The 20,239-nt window shown below is 34.4% G+C and overlaps 1 protein-coding gene across 4 annotated transcripts in view; it reads left to right on the top strand.

Annotated features, from left to right (window-relative positions):
• Positions 1 to 20,239, top strand: part of ZNF654 (zinc finger protein 654) — a 91,154-nt gene that overhangs the window by 47,361 nt on the left and 23,554 nt on the right. For all 4 annotated transcript variants that reach the window (XM_019922486.3, XM_019922484.3, XM_019922485.3 and 1 more), the window contains one exon: positions 11,588 to 11,669. In XM_019922486.3, the coding sequence (XP_019778045.1) occupies positions 11,588 to 11,669 (82 nt within the window). Of the gene's footprint in view, positions 1 to 11,587; positions 11,670 to 20,239 lie in introns of those variants that run through there.

Below are 20,239 nucleotides of genomic sequence, written 5' to 3'. Positions count from 1 at the left end.
AAAAAAAAGAAGTAAGGTGGAAACTTATGGAGGTCTTTCACAGGATTATCATAAATTATATCCTACATTGCTTATTTGTCAGAATTTTCAGAATTCACTATTTAGACAACTGATAAGAAAGCTAAGAAAAAACATGTATCTATAGATACTTCACAAGAATATGTAGAAATGTATTTCCTTTCTTAAAATGAATTAAATAAATATTACAAATAAATTTTATTTTCAGTTGTAAAAAAAAAAAGAATTTTTTTAGAAATCACCATTATGTTTTCTTAAAGGACACCACTTGAAGGGAATCCACAGTTGACCCATACCTGACTGATTGTTCTATTCATTTTTTTCTGTCTTTTTGTGTGTGTGTTTTGTTTTAGTAATGCTATACCTTGTTTTCACTGATTTTATCTTCTGCAGAGTCTAATCTGACATTAATCCCATACAATGTATTTTTCATTTCAGACATTGGATTTTTTTATTTATGAAAGTTTTAATTGGGTCTTTTATGTCTTCCATTTCTCTGCTTAACCTGATTATTCTTTACCTTAGGAGTTGGCAGACTATGGCCCATGGGGTCAAATGCTGCCCATGGCTGTTTCTGTTTTTTTTGTTTTTTTTTTAATATGGCTCCCAAGCTAAGACTGGTCTTTATATTTTTAAGCAATGGTGTGTAAAAAAAAAAAATGTGAGAGAGACTTAATGTGGCCCAGAAAGCCTAAAATATTATCTGGCAACCCAGGCTCCACCCTCAACATAATATAACATTGGAGGAATTTGAAGACAGTAGTGCACTGAAGGTCATGATAGCAACAACCCACATGATAGCAATAACACAAACTCACTTAACTCATGAGTAGATTTATTTAAATGCCCAACAGTAAAGGCTAGCAGAAGAAAAGGCTTGTCTGTTTCCAGGCACCAATTTTATTAACATCTGTTTATACTTTCATATATCATAAAGTCCAGCTTTCAGTCAAAAATTATAGACACATAAAAAAGAAAAAAATGCACTATCAAGAGACAAAGCAGTTTGTAGAATCAAATTTAGATATAAAGATCTAGTGGGAAAAATGGATAACATGATTGAACATATTGAGAATTCCAGCAGAGAGCTGGGACACTTTTTAAGAAAGATTCATATGAAAATGCTGGAAGTAAAAGATATAGTAACAGATTAAGAATGCCTCTGATGTGCTCATCAGTAGAGTCAACACAACACAATTGTGGAAAGAATGAATGAACTCAAATATAGGTCAGAATAAATTACCCAAACTAAATGACAAAGAGAAAAAGAGAAGAAAACAACAGAGCATCTAAGAGTGTTGGGAAAATATGAAATTGTATAACATACGTCTGTTAGAATCCCAGAAAGAGAAGAAAAATGAGGCAGAAGAAGTATAAAATAGTAGCCATGAAGTTTTCAAATATAATGAAAGATGTTAAACCACAGGTCTAAGAAACTCAGAACAACAAACAGGATAATTTCAAACTCTCTCAGACTACCACCTAGGTCCCCTAGGTGCATCACATTCAAACTCAAAAAATCACAGAGAAAATCTTGAAAGCCACCAGAGAACAAAGACATTACCTAATTTAGAAAGCTACAGCAGGCATCTCAGAAACTATGCAAGCCAGAACACAGTCAAGTGACATCTTTAAAGTGCTGAAAGAACAATTCTTTCAACTATCAGTTCGAGAGGGAGAAATAAAGATGTTTTTGGGGAAGCAAAAACTGAAAGACTTATTCCCAGAAGACCTGAACTACAAAAAAAAGTAGTACAAGTATGATGCCAGACAGAAAATCTACCTAAAGAAATGAGATCTGAAAATGGTACAAGCTTGAAGATGCGGTTGACCCTTGAATGGTGGAGGGGTTAGGGGCACCAACCTCCCACACAGTCGAAAATTCATGTAGAACTTTACAGTCAGGCTTCCATTTCTGCAATTCTGCATCCATGGATTCAGCCAATCACAGATTGCATAGTACTTCAGTACATATTTATTGAAAGAAATCTGCATATAAGTGGACCTTCACAGTTCAAATCTATGTTGTTTAAGGGCCAACTGTAAATATAAAATTGAATTTAAAAAATTTTTAGTCACTGTGAAACGTAACTGTTTAATGCAGGGGTTGGCAAACTTTTTTTTTTTTTTTAAAGGCCATATACTTTAGCCTTGCAGATCATAGAGTAACTACTCAACTCTGCTCTTGTAGCACCAAGGTAGCCATAGACAACATAAGTGAATGCATGTGGCTGTGTTCCAGTAAAACTTTTACAGAAACTGGCAGCCAGCCTATGGGTTATATTTTCTAAGTGCTGAGATTAAAGCAAAAATTGTAGTGAAGTATTGTTTGTAGCATGTAAAATTTAAATGAATGACAAAAAGAGCACAAGGATTATTATATTATACTTAAAGCAGCATAATATCATTTGAAGGTAGGCTAGGACTTATATATAAGGTAAACCCTAGAGTAATCACTAAAAACATTGAATACAGAGATGGATATATTAAGCGAAAATAGAGATAAAATGGAATCATAAAATCACTCAATCCAAAAGAAGGGGGAAGAAGCATCAAATGGAGCAATGAACAGAGAACAAATCCATGGTAGGATTTAATCCAAGCAATATATGTAAATTGCCTAAACCTATTAAAAAAGACAAATTAGTTGGATAAAAAAGCAAGTTCCAACAGATATATATCCATACCCCTACACCCTTTTTTAGATAAACAGGTACACACTTTTCTACACTCTGCTTTTTTCACTTAATATTATATCTTGGAGATCACTCCATAGTGATACAGAGATAGTCCAAATTCCTTTTTACATCTTACAATATTGTGTAGAGGTACGATAGTTCATTCAACATGCCTTCTATTGATAAGTATTTGGATTGCTTCCATTGTTTTCCTATTACAAGTAGTGCTATGAGTAATATCCATTGGCATACATCTTTTTGTATGTTTGCCAGTAGATTTTTGGGGTAGGCTCCTAGAATCTGTGTCAAAGGATGAATAGATATGTAATTTTGCTAAGTAATCTCAAAGTTCCCTTTATACAGCTTGTACCATTTTGCATTCTCACCCATAAAATAAAGCTTTACCTCCGACCTCACCACAGTTTTTTGTTGTCAAACTTTTGATTTTTTGCTAAGCTAATAGGAGAGAAATGGCACGTCAATGTGGTTTTTATTTGTATTTTTCTTATTGTGAGTGAAGGTGAACACCCTTTTGCATATCCTTAAAGACTATTTTGTTTCATTTTCCATGAGCTACCTGTTTATATTATCTCAAGCCCATTTTCTATAAGTTAGTTGGACTTTTTCTTCTCGGTTTTCATAAACTCTTTATGTATTAGGGATATTAACCCCTTCCTCTGATACTAGTTACAAATGTATATGTTTTCATTTATGTTTTGCTTTCCTTATGGCAATTATACTTTTAGACATTTTAAAATGTAATTAAAATTCATCAGTGTTCTGTTGCTTCTGACTTTTGAGTCATAGTTAAGAAAAAGTTCTCTGTAACCAAGTTATATGTGATTACTTCTGATATTTGTAGTGTTTAATTTTTTATATTTAGGTTTTTTAATCCATTTTGAATTTTTTCTTATGTTTGGAAATTGGAGTGAATCAATTTTGTCTTTTAGTATTGGGCTATGTGATATGGAGTAAACATTTTCCCTGATTTGAGATGCTGTTTTTGTCATATACTCATTTTTCACATGCAGTTGTCCTATTTTTGGATTTTCCATTTGATTTCATTAGGCTATTTGTTGATGTGTCAGTATAATGCTAGTTGAATCATAAAGGCTTTACAAAATGTTTTAATATTGGCAAGTTCCTTTTCATTGCTCATGCTATTTCATGGTTTTCCTAGATATTAACTTTGTAATCAACTTTCTACTTTCAGAAAAACTTGAAGTTATGTAAATTTATAAATTAGGAGAATTTAATATTTAACTTACTGAAGTATATATTTTATATGCTCTTTATCTTCCTCCACTTCAAAAACACTGGAACACTAAGGCTGAAACTTCTCCTTCCAACTTTAATGTTTATTGATGCCATGTATTTTTGCTATGACTTTTAAAAGCCCAGATGAAATTATTATTATTGCTTCATGCTGTCAAATGTTTTAGCCTATAGGCTTACTAATTTGCATCTTAGACTCTTCTTGCTAATTTAATTACCTGTGTCTTTGTAAACTGTCTTTATTATTCTCTGGTTGTTTATATATTGTTCTTTGTATTTGGCATTTTATAGCTTACTGTGATTAGCTAGGTATAGATTTATTTTTATTAATCATTATTGAGATTTTCTGGGCTTCCTGTACCTGAGGATTGGTATCTTTCATCAGTTATGAAAAAATTCTTACCCAGTTTTTGTCTTAGCTTCATTCTCTCATTCTTTTTTTTGAAGTATGATTAGGGATGTTAAACTTGTACACTCCATTCCTCATGTCTTTAACTCTTGCTTGTATTTTCCATTTCTTTGTCCCTCTGTATTGCACTTTATTTTTTTACAGATCTTTCTGTTTACCAGTTCTTTCTTCAGCTGTGTCTAATCTGCAATTAAATATGTTCATTGGCTTTTAATTTCATTGATTTTACTTTTTATTTCTATAATTTTTTGACTGCTATTTTTTATTATTTTAATATTACTTTATTCCTTAATATTATCCTCATTTTATATTCTGGGTCTGGTTTAAATATATAAAGTCTTTATGGACTTTCTGTTGCTTCTTGCTCATGGTGTTGTGTTTCCTTATATACTGTGGTTTTTATTGTCATCATCATTATTATTTACATTGTGAATTTGTATTTTCTTGGAATAAATTTATTTGCAAAAATTGAGGCCTGAATTTGAAGCGGATATTCAGAAAGATCTACATTTGTTTCTGGCAGGGACCTGGAGATATTACTAGTCCAGGACCAATCTTAGCTAAATTCTTGGCTTGAGAATTTTTGGACCATGTACGCAATATGAATTCAGGTGACAACCTATATGAGAGGATTTTAAAACTAGATTTTTTTTTTTCTTTTCCAGGGTAGTTCAAAGTGCAACCAGACAGTTTTCCTTAACAGTCTTAGAAATGTGGTGAAGTTGGTGGGAGGAGCATATTGGCATAGCTGTTTGAAGTTTTAGTCAAGGCAAAAACCAGCTGTTTTATCCAGCATTTTACTTGTTTTCTGATGGTGAATCGCTAAGCGTACTAGTCTGTCATACTTTAGAGAAAATAATGTTTTATACTGATACAGTTTATCAGTATATAGTTGAAAAAAAAAACTATGAACCTCTTCTTTCCTCACTAAAGACGTTACTGAAGAAAGTATTTTGAAGATAAATGCATTGGAATGCTTGAGTATGACAAAGTAAATGCTCTTTGTTAATATTAAGTAGTGCTGGGACTTCCCTGGTGGTCCAGTGGTTAAGACTCCACACTTCTACTACAGCAGGTACAGGTTCATTCTCTGGTCAGGGAACTAAGGTCCCACATGCTGCACGGGCATGGCCAAAGGAAAAAAAAAAAAAAAAAAGATTAAGTACTGCTGAGTTGAAACATCTATATGATCAAAGATTTAGAGTTAGTAAGTGTAGAAGAAATTGTTAAAAATGAGTGTTTAAAGTGTGGGCAATAACATTTTATTCTATTCTTATTTAATTCATGTAGAACAGACCTAATTTTCTTTGGCTTAAATTAGTAAGTGGATTTCTTGTATTTGGATAGTTAAGCATCATAATTTAGTGGAATTTTCCTATGGCAGATAAATGCACAAATCCACATTCTTATATTTTAGTGTGAAAATTACTTATCTGCTTCAGAGACTCAAAAAAGAAAAGTAATTCTGGTCATAATTACCAACCTATTTATGTGTGCCTTTGTATTTTAAGAAGTCTGGCACCTTATTACCACTTGTAATATATGTGAAGTCTGGTAAACACTTGTAATATATTGTCTGAATTCCAAGCAACCCAAGGATAGAATATAGTTTGTTTCATAAATGGAGACTTTAGTGATATTCTAGTTATTTAAACTTACATAGCTAATAGGAATATACTGATTGATGAAAGTCAAATAAAAATGATGGTAAAAGGTATACTTTTTTAAATTCAAAGGGCATACCATCTATAATATACTTGTCCCACTGCAAATAATTTATGTTTTTATATAAATCATTTTACCTAGATATTTCTATTTTGAGTAATTATTTCAATTTAGGTGAATGAACTGTAGGTAACCCATAATTTGGACTAATATTAATTATAATTGGTTAATGTACAGACTATGACATATTAAGCATTATACTAAATATTTTATTACACAAACATTAAACACTATATGAAACATATTCAACATTAAAAACCAATATAACATTATACAATAATAAATTTTTGGAAAGAAACATTTTGATGAATTTAGTTAGATATCTTAAAAAATCTTCGTAATTTAAGTGAGGAAAAATTGGTGTCTTACATATCAACAAAATTGACATATGCAGAGCTGAGAAGAACAAATCTGTGAAGACCTCAGGTTTCTTCTTAGATTGTTGAAGGAAACTTTGATGGCAATGTTAATAATAGGAGTAGTAGTACTATATTATTATTAGCATGCACCTATAGCACCTCCAGGGATTGTTTTAAGTGCTTTACAAGAGGTAGCTACAGTTATTGTTCCTGTTTTATAAATAAAGAAACCGAGGCACAGAGATATTAAGTGACTTGCCCAGGGTCACATATCAAGGAGATGGTGGTGCTGAGATTGAAACCCAGTGTGGCTGTAGACCATGGGTGAGTAAAGGGCCAGATAGCAAGTATTTTTAGGCTTAACTCATAAGGTCTCTGTGGCCACTACTCAGTTCTATTATCTAGTATGAAAGCAACCATAGTCAATATGTAAATATATGGGTGTGGTTCTGTTTGAATAATAATGTACTTATTGACAGTAATATTTAAATTTCATGTAATTTTTACCTGTTAGGAAATATTATTCTCTTGGGTTTTTTGTTTTGTTTTGGGGGGGGGGGGTGTTTGTTTTTGTCTTTTTTTTTTTTTTTTGTGGTACGCGGGCCTCTCACTGTTGTGGCCTCTCCCATTGCGGAGCACAGGCTCCGGATGCGCGGGCTCAGCGGCCATGGCTCACGGGCCCAGCCGCTCTGCGGCATGTGGGATCTTCCCGGACCGGGGCATGAACCCGTGTCCCCTGCATCAGCAGGCGGACGCTCAACCACTGCGCCACCAGGAAAGCCCGTCTTTGTTTTTTAACAGTTTAAATATGGCTAACTATTCTTATCTCATGTATTATACAACAACAGGCCTTCCTGCTCTAGACTGCTATGTATATTTTGGAGTCCTACCTTGTTCTATTGTGGACTCATTTACTCTGCATCTTGTAGAGTTTGCCTCCTTGAGGGCTAGACAATTTGATCTCTAAACACTTAGTTGATCCTTTACACTAGGCAATAGGAAATTCAACAGGTCTGAGACAAGAAGTTTCTACTTCTACATATACTCTAGGTTTTTCCCTTAGTGATTTCACTACTATGTAAATACTTGTTGACTTTCCTGAATCTTACCCTCAGGCAGAGTTAGCTAGACCATATTGTTTTATCATTATTTACTCTACTTATTTTGCATATAGTTTTTCTCATTTTAATGTCATTATAATGGACTTGGGCCTTGTTATTGAGGTAGCTGATAGTGAGGCATATACAGATCTCCTGTAATGTTGGCTCCCCTTTCATGTTCACATAATACAGACATAATTCTGCATATTTAGATTATCTACAAGGTCATATTAATCTGCACATTCATCTCTAAATTTACTGCCATAGCATATTTTATTTCTACTAAAAACCTTTGTATCTCTTCCTCCTTCAATAGAATTAAGTGGTCTACCAGTCAGTACTATCTACTCAATGTAATGATGCAATTTCTACCCCATTCTACCTAGTACAAAGTTAACACCTCCTTGTTTCAACATGTTATAATAGTGATACATGCAAAGTACAGTACTATGATAGTACAGAAGAATCACCTATGTATTAGTCTGGAGAGAAGCAAGGGAGTTTTTAGACTAAGTTCCTAGGTGGAATCGTATAAATAGGTCTTGAGGAAGCAACAGATCTAAACACCTTTAAGCACACAGGAGTTTTAGGCAATGTAGGAAAGTTTGCTGCAATTTGAGCATGGAATTTAGTAATATCTGTGTGTAAAAGTAGTTTTGGATCAGACATAAAGGTTCTTATGTCAAAATAAGGAATCTGAATTTCCTCCTCTTCATCAGTGATCTCAAATACCTAAATAAAATAGAATGGGAATATAAGTAATAAATAAGTCAAGTAGGCAGTGTGCTGGGGAAATGGGAGATGGATGGAGACTGACAAATTGGAAGAGAGGTCCATGCCCTGACTAAAGGCAGTAGCTGCTCAGCTTATTTTGCTATGGAGAGATGCAAGCCCTGTGTTACAGGGGTTCCTCTTTATCAAGAGCTCAGAGAAATCTACATTTAATCTGAAATACCACAGTTTTTAAATATTGGAAACTAAAATATTTTTTAAAAATATTTGATCTGTATAAACAAATGTGTCAGCTGAAGGTCTTTGCTTTAGATGGTAAAATCTACACAGCAAGTGTTAAGTCTGTAAGTAGATCATTCTGTGTTTTAGGAAGATAACAATGGCAGCCATGTTGAACATGGATTTTAGGTAAGTGTGGAATAGCAAGACAGGAGATAGGGTCTATTAGAAGTTTAAAGATGAGATAGATGTGAATTAATGCTTTATTAATAGGGATGGAGAAGATTCCAGAAGTACGTTGATGGTGCTATTTTATACTTACTTATTGATGGTAAAATAAATACATAACGGTTGATAATGAAAAATAATTCTCCTTTTCATCCCTGACCCCTAGTTTCTTTTTCCCCTATGTAAAGGCAACTGTTTTTACCAGTTTGTTGCATATCCCTCTAGTAGTCTGGCAATATGCATTGGTGTACATGTGCCTTCTACTCTCTCCCTTCCTTTACACCAGTGATAATGTAATGAATAGATTTCTCCATCTTTGTTTAACAATATATGCTGGAATTTTCCCCTTATCTATTCATATAGATGTAAATATATTCTCAGTAATATTCTCATTAATATTTGTATTATATTTCACTTCATGGGTATATTATAATTTAACCAGTCCCTTGTGGTAGACATTTAGTATGTTTCCATTGTTTTACTGCTACAAACCATCTGTGGATGCATATCCATATATATGTGTGTCTTTGAACTTATGTGTGTATTATTTGGAGGATTAAATTCTTATAAATGGAAATGGTAAGTCTAGTGGTATGTGTGCGTTTAAAATTTTGTTGACTATTACTATGTTGCCTTTAAAAGTAGTACCACTTACCATCCCTCCAACTAGATAGCAGAGCCTATTTCTGTACTTCAGAGCCATCATGGGATATATCAACATTTTTATTTTTGTAAATAAGATAGGAGAGATGACATTTCATCTTTATAATTTCACTTATTTAATTATAGAGAATCTTTTCATATTTGAAAAAAAATCCACTTGCGTTTCTTTTCTGTGGTCTTCTCTCCCAGCTTTCTACTAGGTTGTTAACTGTTTTTTTTTAAAACAAAAATTACTTATATAAGCTTTTTAATTAAGGAAATCAGCAAAGATTCTCAGTGTATTATTTTACTTTTGACTGCTTTTATGTGGTTTTGTTCTGTTGACATTTAAAAATTTTAAGTAGTCAAATTTATAAATATATCAGTTTATGGAGTATGGTTACTATACTGTGTTTAGAAGGGTCTTTGTAATTATTGTGTAATACCTAGGTCTTTTATATAATTTTAAAATTCTCAGTTATATTCTACATTTGCATTTGTATTTTAAAAGTTGTCTTTATTAGTGATTTGCTTTGATTAAAGGCAAAAAGTAAAAAGACAAGAAATAATACATGTTGGCATGGATGCAGAGAAAAGGGAACCTTTGTACACTGTTAGTGGGAATGTAAATTGGTGCAGACAGTCTGGAGTTTCCTCAAAAAATTAAAATTGGAACTATCATATGATCCAGCAATTCCACTTCAGTATTTATCCAAAGAAAATGAAAACACTAACTCAAAAAGACATATGCACCCCATGTTTATTGCAGCATTATTTACAAGAGCTGAGATGTGGAAACAACCTAAGTGTGTCCATCAGTGGATTAGTGGATAAAGAAGATGTGGTATATATACACAAACATTATTTAGCCATTAAAAAAATGCAGTATTGCCATTTGTGACAGCGTGGATGAACCTTAAGGGCATTATGCTAAGTGAAATAAGTCAGATAAAGACAAATACTGTATGAGCTCACCTATATGTTGAATTTTAAGACAAAAAAACCCCAAGAACCCCCAAAATACCAAGCTCATAGATACAGAGAGCAGATTAGTGGTTGCCAGAGGTGGGGGGTGGGGAATAGGCAGAATGCACGAAGCGAGACAAAAGGTACAGACTTCCAGTTATAAAATAAATAAATCATGGAGATGTATTAATAATACACAGCATGGTGACTATAGTTAATAATACTATGTTGCATATTTGAAAATTGCTAAGAGAAAAAATCTTAAAATTTCTCATCACAAGAAAAAAATTGCAACTATGTATGGTGATGGATGTTAACTAGACTTACTGTGATCATTTCACAATATATACAAATGTTGAATCATTATGTTGTACAGCTGACACCAATATATTGTTGTGTGTCAATTATGCCTCAAAAAAAGGCGCCACAAGTGTTTAAAAAAATACGACTTCAGGTATTCCTAGTTGAGTCTTCTAGGTTAATAAAATTTTAAATTTTTCAGGGATTCGTCATTGTGATACTTTAGGATTACTAAATAATTTTTAATAGTTTTCCTTGCTCATGATTAGGAAATAAGTTATATTTCTGCCTGTGTGAACTCATGAATTGTTAAAGGCACATAAAGTACTTAGTAACAGTATTTTCCAAATAATTTATTTAAAAAGGAGGAACCACAGAGTTTGGACAACTTATCATAAATGGGATAATCAAGGTAAGCCTAGGGTTTGAGGACCATGTGTCATGTATTAGGTATAAAATTGGTGATATTGCTATAATATAAATGTTGGCTGAGACTTTTCATTGTGCCTCTTGTATTTTTGGGTCAATTTTACCACCCCTTGTATCTCTTTGAAAAACAATCAGATTTTGAGTTTTCTCTGGGGTCCATTGTATTGGGGTGAAGCTGGACTATGTGCCCATTTTGAATCATTGTTATATGTATAGCCACATTTTTGCCACCTGGTATACCATTGCATTTTTTCCCCCACTGTGAACACTGGTAGACATAAGTAATGTAATTGTTCATTCTATAGGTATAGAATTTCAGTGTATTTCTTTTTATTATAATTTTACTGAAAACATAACATGAATCCTAAATGATCAATATAATTTTTCAAAGCCAACTATTTTAAAACTAAATATCTGATATTATATAACTGGTATCTCTTGAGACTTTTAAATTGGGGCAAAAATTCAGAGAAGCAATGAAAGTTATCATTCACTTATTCTTTCCAGGAGTTTCTTTGAGTTGCTGCTGTTCTTTGGAAGAGATGAGTTTTATGAAGAGCCCTTAAAGGATATTCTTGGATCATTCCAGGTAAAACATTTTGTCTACATTTTGTCTACATTTAAAACAGGCCTTTATTCCCCACCTAAAAATAGTATATTGATTATAAGCTTTTATATTTACTAAGGTGGCAGTGCTTAAGATTCTGTTATGTTGGCAAAAAAGAAAGTTCTTAAAATTAATCTTTAGCTGTACTTCTAAGCAATTCATACAGAGGATTCTAATTCCACATTTGCTAGACTAGAGCCTGCTGCCACCACCCTTATAGATTCCCAAGCGCATCTTGGACATATACTTGCTTTTTATTGCTAAAGGCTTTTGTTCCAAAGCCCCATGTAGAACTCAGCCTGGAAAAAGGACTCTTTTTGCCTAGACTAGAAGCAGGCTGTTTGTCCCATGCCACTTTTTCCTTTGGTTGTCTCCTGATTTTGTCATTTGTTTTCTTAATAGCCTTCCCAAGATAGGAGACAGATTTTTTTTTTTTTTTTTTTTTTTTTGCACATGCTCTATGAGTGAAGAGTAAATCCAGAAGGGAATGACAAAAGATCTAAGACCTCACCTGTAGATAAAAGAACATTTGATGTTTTTACCATTTTGTTGGGAAGCAATACGTAGTACCGTGGCTCACTGATGGGTCCTTGGCAGTCTCATTGCCCTTTTTTGGGGTGGAATAAAGAAAGATGTACTTTGAGCTCCCCCTAGAGGTATAGTTGTTCAGACAACGTATTGCAATCTACCTTGAGGAAGGAAGTCATCAGAGTAACAGAAAGTCATGCAGTGCTTTCTCTCACCTAGAATTTTTATTTCATGTTTATTTAAAGAACTTTTAGACTGAATTAAAACAGATTTTTATGAGTGATCACTCTGGTACATACATAAAATAGGAAAACTATAAGCAAACTTAATTGGCTAAGGTATATCTAAAACTTCTTCACATTCAGAAGCTTACTCTAGAATTGCTTTTCCTTTCCAGTCATCAGTGTCTATTTTTCTACACCATTTTGTCTTCAGTGGCATCAAAAGTGTTGGTGATGCAGCATTTCCTAAAATAATTAATAAAAGAACTCAAAGTCACTGGTACTGGGCTTTTAAAAGCTTAAGCTGGCTTTATAATAAGTTCTGTTTAATCAACTTTTGACTCCTGCTTCAGGGGTAGTGTTAAATTAGATTAATTACCCTATACCCTTCCTATACCATCTGATATCCAAGAGTTAAGAGAGTGCTCTGCTAGTCTCCTGGATTTTATTCTGCGTCACCAATATACCCTTTTGCAAGTTTTCATATTGTCTCTGAATGTCCGTGCATGCTGAATGACAACTACATCATGACCATTACCAGGCTGACATGGATTCAAAGATAGCATTGAATGTAAAACATAATCTGATTTCAGAGTTATAAAAATATGAAAAAATGTATCTTAGAATCAGTGAAATTAGGTACATTATATTGAACTTTCTACTTTATCCATCCTTACATTCAGCAAGTGGTAAAAATACCTGTTCTCATGGAGCCTGCATTCTAATTAGAGTCTATATTCAAGTATTTAAAACTTCTTAATTTTCCATTCCATTTTTCCTTTGACACTTGTGTTCTTGGCAATCTATTCTTGAACTTTTACTTCAGCAAATATTTATTTAGTCCCCATTGTGTGCTAGGCGCTAAGCTCTGGAAAAACCAAAATAAGCAAAAACAAAAGAGCCCCTACTACTGTGCAGTTGAATTCTGGTGTAGAGACACAAAGACAAGAAGTCAAACCTTTGTAAAGTAAGAGTATTTTAGAAAGTGACAGATGACTTTAGTGGGAACTACTGAAGTGTTTTTAGAGTAGATGAGAGACAATACTTGACTTCTGTTTTAAATGTGTGAAATCATAGCATTTGTGAAGGGATATATCCTTTTTCTTTTTTTCTTGTGAACAGGGTTTCCATTCAGTTATCAAAATAATTAATCCCTCAAGGGAGAGTTCATGGTTTTGTATTGTTTTCTATCTCCTACTCAAATTCTAAAGCCCGCCCCTTCTCCTGTTTGTTTTTAATCTCTGCATTTCCACTACTTTTGTTGCTGTTCTTTCTTCCTACTCTGAATTTTCTTGGGCCTCTAACTCCTGCCTCCTTGGAGAGATTTTACCTTCTCTTCCCATCTTAGCTTTATCTGGAGAATAGTCTTCCATTTTCTAACTGAACTGCTGCTGCTGGTGCTTTGCTGCTGGTGCTTCCCAGACATGTGCCCTAAGCGACCCAGGAAAGGCCAACACGTAGTCCATCATGTATACTCTTCTAAAACCTCACATTTGCTAAGTTTTGTGAATTCTCCAGGCTTTTGACTGACCTTTGATAACCCAGTGACAATCTCAATGTCACCTTTTGAATTTTTTAATACTTTCTACTAGTGCAAGCCCTAGTTCCCAAGTGGTACATTTCTATCCATCTTTCATACAGCTTAAGATCATGCTCTTTCTCCTCTACAAGAAGTAGGACAAACACAGTGCTGCTAATACTTTAATGTACATAAAGATCACCTGGGTATCTTGTTAAAGTCCAAGTTATGACTCAGTAGTTCTGGGGTGAGGCCTGAGAGTCTGCATCTCTAACCTGCTCTGAGGTGATGCTGATGGTGCCGTTCCCTGATCATGCTTTGGGTTAGCAAGGGTCTAACATTCTTTGCTGGGTTTGAGTTAATCGCTTATCTGTTCCCCCACCTACTCCCCTCCCATTTTCCAACTGTGAGTATCCCAGCTTGCCACTCTGTCATCTTGGGCAAGTTACATAATTTCTGTGTCAGTTTTATCATTTGTAAAATGGGGATAATGATCGTACTTGCTGTATATAGGTTCATCGGTTTGGCGTGGTTCTTAGAAAAATGATCAGGCTTAAGGCCTAAGGCAGGCCTGTAACCTGTCTGGTGAAATGTGTGAACTCTGAAGTCATACTGTTCGGATTTCTGTTTTTCACAGTGAGATCAAAACCTACCTCTTAAGCTTATTCTGTTCTCCATGAATTTCAGATTTCCTAAACCTTGAGTTGTTCAAGTAGAAATTATTAATTTTTCTTATGCACTGACTATATTTTTCCAATGCTTTATTCCAAGAGGAAACTTCATTCTTAGAGCCAGATGTTCCATATACAGATAGTCCCCAACTTAACGATGGTTCAACTTACAATTTTTCAACTCTACAATGGTGTGAAAGCATACCATTCAGTAGAAACTGTACTTCAAATTTTGATCTTTTCCCAGGCTAGTGATATGCCACATGATACTGTCTCATATGCTGGGCAGCTGCAGCAAGCAGCAGCTCCCCGTAGCTCCCAGTTAGCCATGCCATCACAAGAGTAAACAACCAATACACTTACAACCGTTCTGTACCCAGACAACCATTCTGTTTCGTTTTCAGTATAATCAATAAATTACATGAGATGTTCAACATTTTATTATAAAATAGGCTTTGTGGTAGATGACGTTGCCCAACTGTAATGTAAGTGTTCTGAGCATTTTTAAGGTAGGCGTGGCTAAGCTATGATGTTTGGGAGGTTAGGTGTATTAAATGCATTTTCGACTTATATTTTCAACTTACGGTGGTTTATTGGGACTTAACCCCATTGTAAGTTGAGCAAGATCTATGCTGGCTTCTAAGACCCTTGCTTACTTGGCACTTGGCTTCCAGTAACTTTTCTTTACCTCAACACAAGAAGATGACACATTTCTTATATGATGCCCCTACCTCATTATTATTTTTAATCTGTTCATTGGTGAGCTTTCCATAGGCTCGTGATTGAATTCATACACTCCAAAATCCATTAATTTAATTAAATATTTCAGATTCCTAATGAAATGACAAAAATAATATAAAATTTGGAAAAACTTCCTTGTAAATTCTGTTAACTAGGATGAGGACTTATTAACAGTCAATTAACTGAATGTGATTAAATAGGGAAATGAGAGAGAGCGATAAAAGAAAGACCCTCCAGTGCTATCCAGTAATACGCCACTCCCCCTACCAGCTTGTAACAATAGGGGCTGGAGGAAGTAGCAGGTGGTGGGGCATTTGGTATGTGACCAATCTCATTCTTGTTGGTGCTTCTTCAAAATGCACTAGGTGTGCAGCAGAACCAACAGAACAGGAATCGTGTTATACCTACATTAAGAATGGGATGTATGGCTCTGCATGAGAGCATTCCTTCCACTGAATGACTGTATGACCCAAACTAAATGCAGCCTGCCCCAATACCCAGAGGTCAGAAAGTTTTGTAAAGTTTTGTCTCCCACTGTAGCTTCCTCATAATTTACTGCCTCATGGGCCATTCATCTAACAAATCAAACTTATAAACTTTTACCTTCTCTGTTTGGGCTTGAAGGATTTGACAGAAACCTGTTTACCCATTAGTAAAAGAGCTCTCTGTTCTAAGTACTCTAGGTAAAGATGAATAAAGAGACTAACACCAGTTACCATCAGTTACATGGTAAGATAAGACAGTTTTTAAAACAAGGATCAGTTATGTTCTTGCTGTGGTTGAGTCTATGTTATCTTCCATGAAACTGGAAGTGAAATTGTAAAGAAGGGACAACCTCAGGAATGTATGGAAGTAAAATATTGTATGGAGATGAAACTACTAAACTAAAAGTGTAGTGAAGGCGATCAACAGCAGATTAGCTCCAGGAAAATCCAAATCAGTGAAGGAAATAATTTTTAAAAATTAATTTTCAATTCATAATTACATACAGCTGTATCTTATTTCAGTTTTCAAGATAAAGAAAGATGCAGGACTCCTGTAGAACAAACAGGATTCTCACAAAGGAAAGAATAAAATCAGGTCTGCAGTGAACTTCTTCATTGTAACAAATGCCAGAATAAATAAATAATGTCTGGAGTTTTTAAAGGGAAAAATATTATTTAATAATACAGCTGCCAGGCCCTATAGTCTATGAGAGAAGGCAACAGAAATAAATAGTCCAAATACTTGGAAAACAAACCAGCTACATCTTTTATCAGGAAAACAAATAAAAGAAGTATGCCAGCTGATTTAGAAGTGATCAAAACAAAGAATTTACACAGAGTTGTTACAGAAAAAAAAACAGGACTGACCTGAAGAAACAAGTAAAAATTAGCACACTATTGTTAATATCGTTATTATGAAAATCCTATTAATATCAGAAATGATTCCAAGAAAAGAAAATACAAGTTTTAAATAAAAGCACACACACAGTAATCAGGAACTAAAATCTCAGATTATGTTATTGATTGGATGGAGGTAAGGAAGATAGGGAGGAATCAAGTATATTCTTGGGCATCTAAGCTGAAGTAACCACATAGGGTAGTGCTATTCACTAAGTGAGCAGTGATCCTAGCAGGAAGAGGAGGATATAGAAAGAAGATAAGTTCCATTCTAGATGTAAGAGTTTTAAATATCTTTGGAATATCCAAGTACTGATGATGCACAATAATGTTTAGTTTCATGGGTCTATATATGTATCTTCCTAATTTGTTTCTTTTTAATCCAAGAACATGTATAATTTTTATTAATCAAGAGAAAAATAGATGTTATAAAGATTTTTGTTCACTTGTTTAATTTAGGGGAAAAAAAACAGAGACCCTGGAGTAGTCAACAAAATGCCAACCAGTAATTAAAAGCGTTACTGCTAGAGCTCTACAAATGTTTTAATGAGCCTACCTTTATCTCAGAGAAAACTCTATCCCCATCCTTTGGGGTCAGTGTATAAATCACAAAGATCTTTTTTGTTTAGACTAGAAGTTGGCCTTCCTTAAGCTTTTTTTCCTGGGACTTCACCCTATTTTTAAATCTGCTTGATCTTCCTTGGGGGAGTAGAGGAAGGAGATGGGAGGAGGTGAGGTAGGGGACATAAACTTCCAAACAGGAAGAGGCCCAAGGCTATCTTACTGCAATAGCATCTTAAAAGGAGCAAAAAATAGGGGCTTCCCTGGTGGCGCAGTGGTTGAGAGTCTGCCTGCCAATGCAGGGGGCATGGGTTCATGCCCCGGTCTGGGAAGATCCCACATGCTGCGGAGTGGCTGGGCCCGTGAGCCATGGCCGCTGAGCCTGCGCGTCCGGAGCCTGTGCTCCGCAACGGGAGAGGCCACAACAGTGAGAGGCCCGCGTACAGCAAAAAAAAAAAAAAAAAAAAAAAGGAGCAAAAAATAATCAGCAGTAAAACAACCAGCCACAATAGATCGTTATGCCCACCCTGTTGCACTGGGGCAAGTGTTGATCTCCCCTGAGAAGTTAGAGTATATATTCATCGTGGTCATAAGACCAGCACATCTCCCAGATTTTATTATTTGTAGCTAATAGGAATAAGTTTAGAACTATTAACATTCCACTGAAACCTTCTCAAAACTGGGATCATGTCCCCTCCTCCCTAGGCTACTTGGAAGAAATTTCCCAAATACTTAATTTGGCGGTTTTGAATACCAAAATTCCTCATCTTGGTATTCAAAACCACCTTTGTATTGCTGGTTAAAAGGTTTTTAAATATAACCATATCAGCTTAAGAACAAGACATAAGTGAGAAGCAGTTTCAAAATTGTGTTCCCATATTTTCTGCTTGAATAGAAGCTCTCCTGTCTCTGCACAACTCCATCTTGACTGCATATGACTTGCCCCACCTAAGTTTTTCCACTGTTACAAAGCACTAATCTATATTCTGTCTGTGGTTTGATAGTCTCTCCAACTACGACATAACTAGATTTGGTGGGCAAAGACTAACTTTCATCCCTTTGTTTCCAACACTTAGTAGTCTAAGTCCCCTAAGGGGGACTGGTATGTCTGCCAGTACAAAGGAAGGATAAATAAGTCCATAGACATTTCCATCTGATGTCTAGCCATTTCTTACTTAAAAAAAAAGTTCTATTTAGAGATGTATTATCCTTGCTGAACTCTTAAAAAATAAGAAACAATGAGGTGTATTGTCTGAAGCTGTTTACTTCATGGTCCATTGGTTACCACTGTGTACAATAAGATGGGGGAGACATCAATAAATGTATTCATGGGATGAAACCATCAAATGTTTACTTGTAGATTATACTTTGACGATGTGTAGCAAAAAAGAGAAACTAAAGTATGTTTAATTGTGAGAAAAGTATAAGAGAAAAGATTTCACTATCTATGAAAGAAACATGTTTGACAAGTGTGCCACATATTTAGCACTGGGAGTAAGAGGGATTGATGTTAAAATTAAAGTTTCAGATTCTGAAATCATTTTGTAAAGATTGTATTCCTTAGATAAATCTTGTGTTGAAATGGGTAAAAGCTTTGATATTTTTCCTCTGGCATTTATCTTGAAATTATTACTCATGGTTAATAATTCTTATATATCACCGCCTCAGAAATGTTTTCACTTTCTCTGTGTTTTTTTTAATAATCTGTTTGAGTAGGAAACACTTTACTTTGGTTCAACTGTTGAAGTTCTACAGTCACTTTGAAGAGATAAAAGACCCAGAATTATTTCAAGCATAAAATATATAATAAATAAACTTGAGATAGTTAAGCTCAAGGGACCAAGAGCAAGCCTCCAAAAGATAGGGCTGTCAACATCAGTAAGTTGCATATCTCAGGAAAGGCGGGTATACCTGGGCATATGGAAGAGCAGTCATCTCAAAAGAGATGAACATTGATAGTTATTCACACCATAGTATCCAACACAAATGAAGATCTTAATATCCTGAGTATCTTGCAATCTGTGTTGTCAGGAGCAGACATATACGTGCCTTTAAAGTCAGTGATAGGACTTAACTTTGAAATTAGTTCTAAAAGCATATCAGGATCACTGAGGCACTCATTATTCACTGAAAGCTGATTCTGTAGAGTGTCTTTAATACATAATAATTAGAATTATCAACATATTAGTGCTTGAAGTAGTTTATATTTTCCCAGATAAAATATTAGCTCATAGAAAATTTAGCTGTAAAGAACTGTAGAGGATATTAAGTCCAATCTAATTTTTTAATAAATGATGAAACCAAAGACCAGAGAGATTCATTAATTCATTCATTCAACAATGTTTACTGACGCTTAAGTAACTTGTTCAATTTGTAGCATAGCCCGTATTGTGACCTGTTCTCTTGACTGACTCCAGTACTCTTTCTGCTGAGTTATATTTTACATTTAGCTCTCTGTGTAGGAAACTGTGCTCAAATAAATCTTGCATATACTTTAATTCTGCTTCAGGGTCTATCTTAGAGGCTAGAACTGTAACAATAGCACTTCTCTGTTGGCCGTAATATCTCATTACTTATTTAAAAATATTGATAGTAGGGCACGGTTGTGCTTTTATTAGCATGGCAACCACCAATTAATTTTGAAATTTGATTATACTCTCAGTTGATAGTTTTACTGTATTTATGATTGGCTTCCGCTTCAGAAAAAAACTGATTGCTAATTTAAGTAACATTTACATTGTTACCTAAAATTTTTTAAATATAATAATGCAATCAGGTTTATTACAGGAGACAGTTACTCATATTTAAATATTTGTTTTTTTCAAAAGCCCCAAAAGAGGTATCTTAAATAGTTCACTAAGTACGTGATTCTAGTTATTTTAAAAAATCAAATATGTGTAATTTATGTGCATTAATGCATTTTTATAAT

This window comes from Tursiops truncatus, chromosome 4, assembly GCF_011762595.2.
Source record: "Tursiops truncatus isolate mTurTru1 chromosome 4, mTurTru1.mat.Y, whole genome shotgun sequence".
Classification (NCBI taxonomy): domain Eukaryota; kingdom Metazoa; phylum Chordata; class Mammalia; order Artiodactyla; family Delphinidae; genus Tursiops; species Tursiops truncatus.
This window is presented reverse-complemented; position numbering and strand designations above follow the sequence as displayed.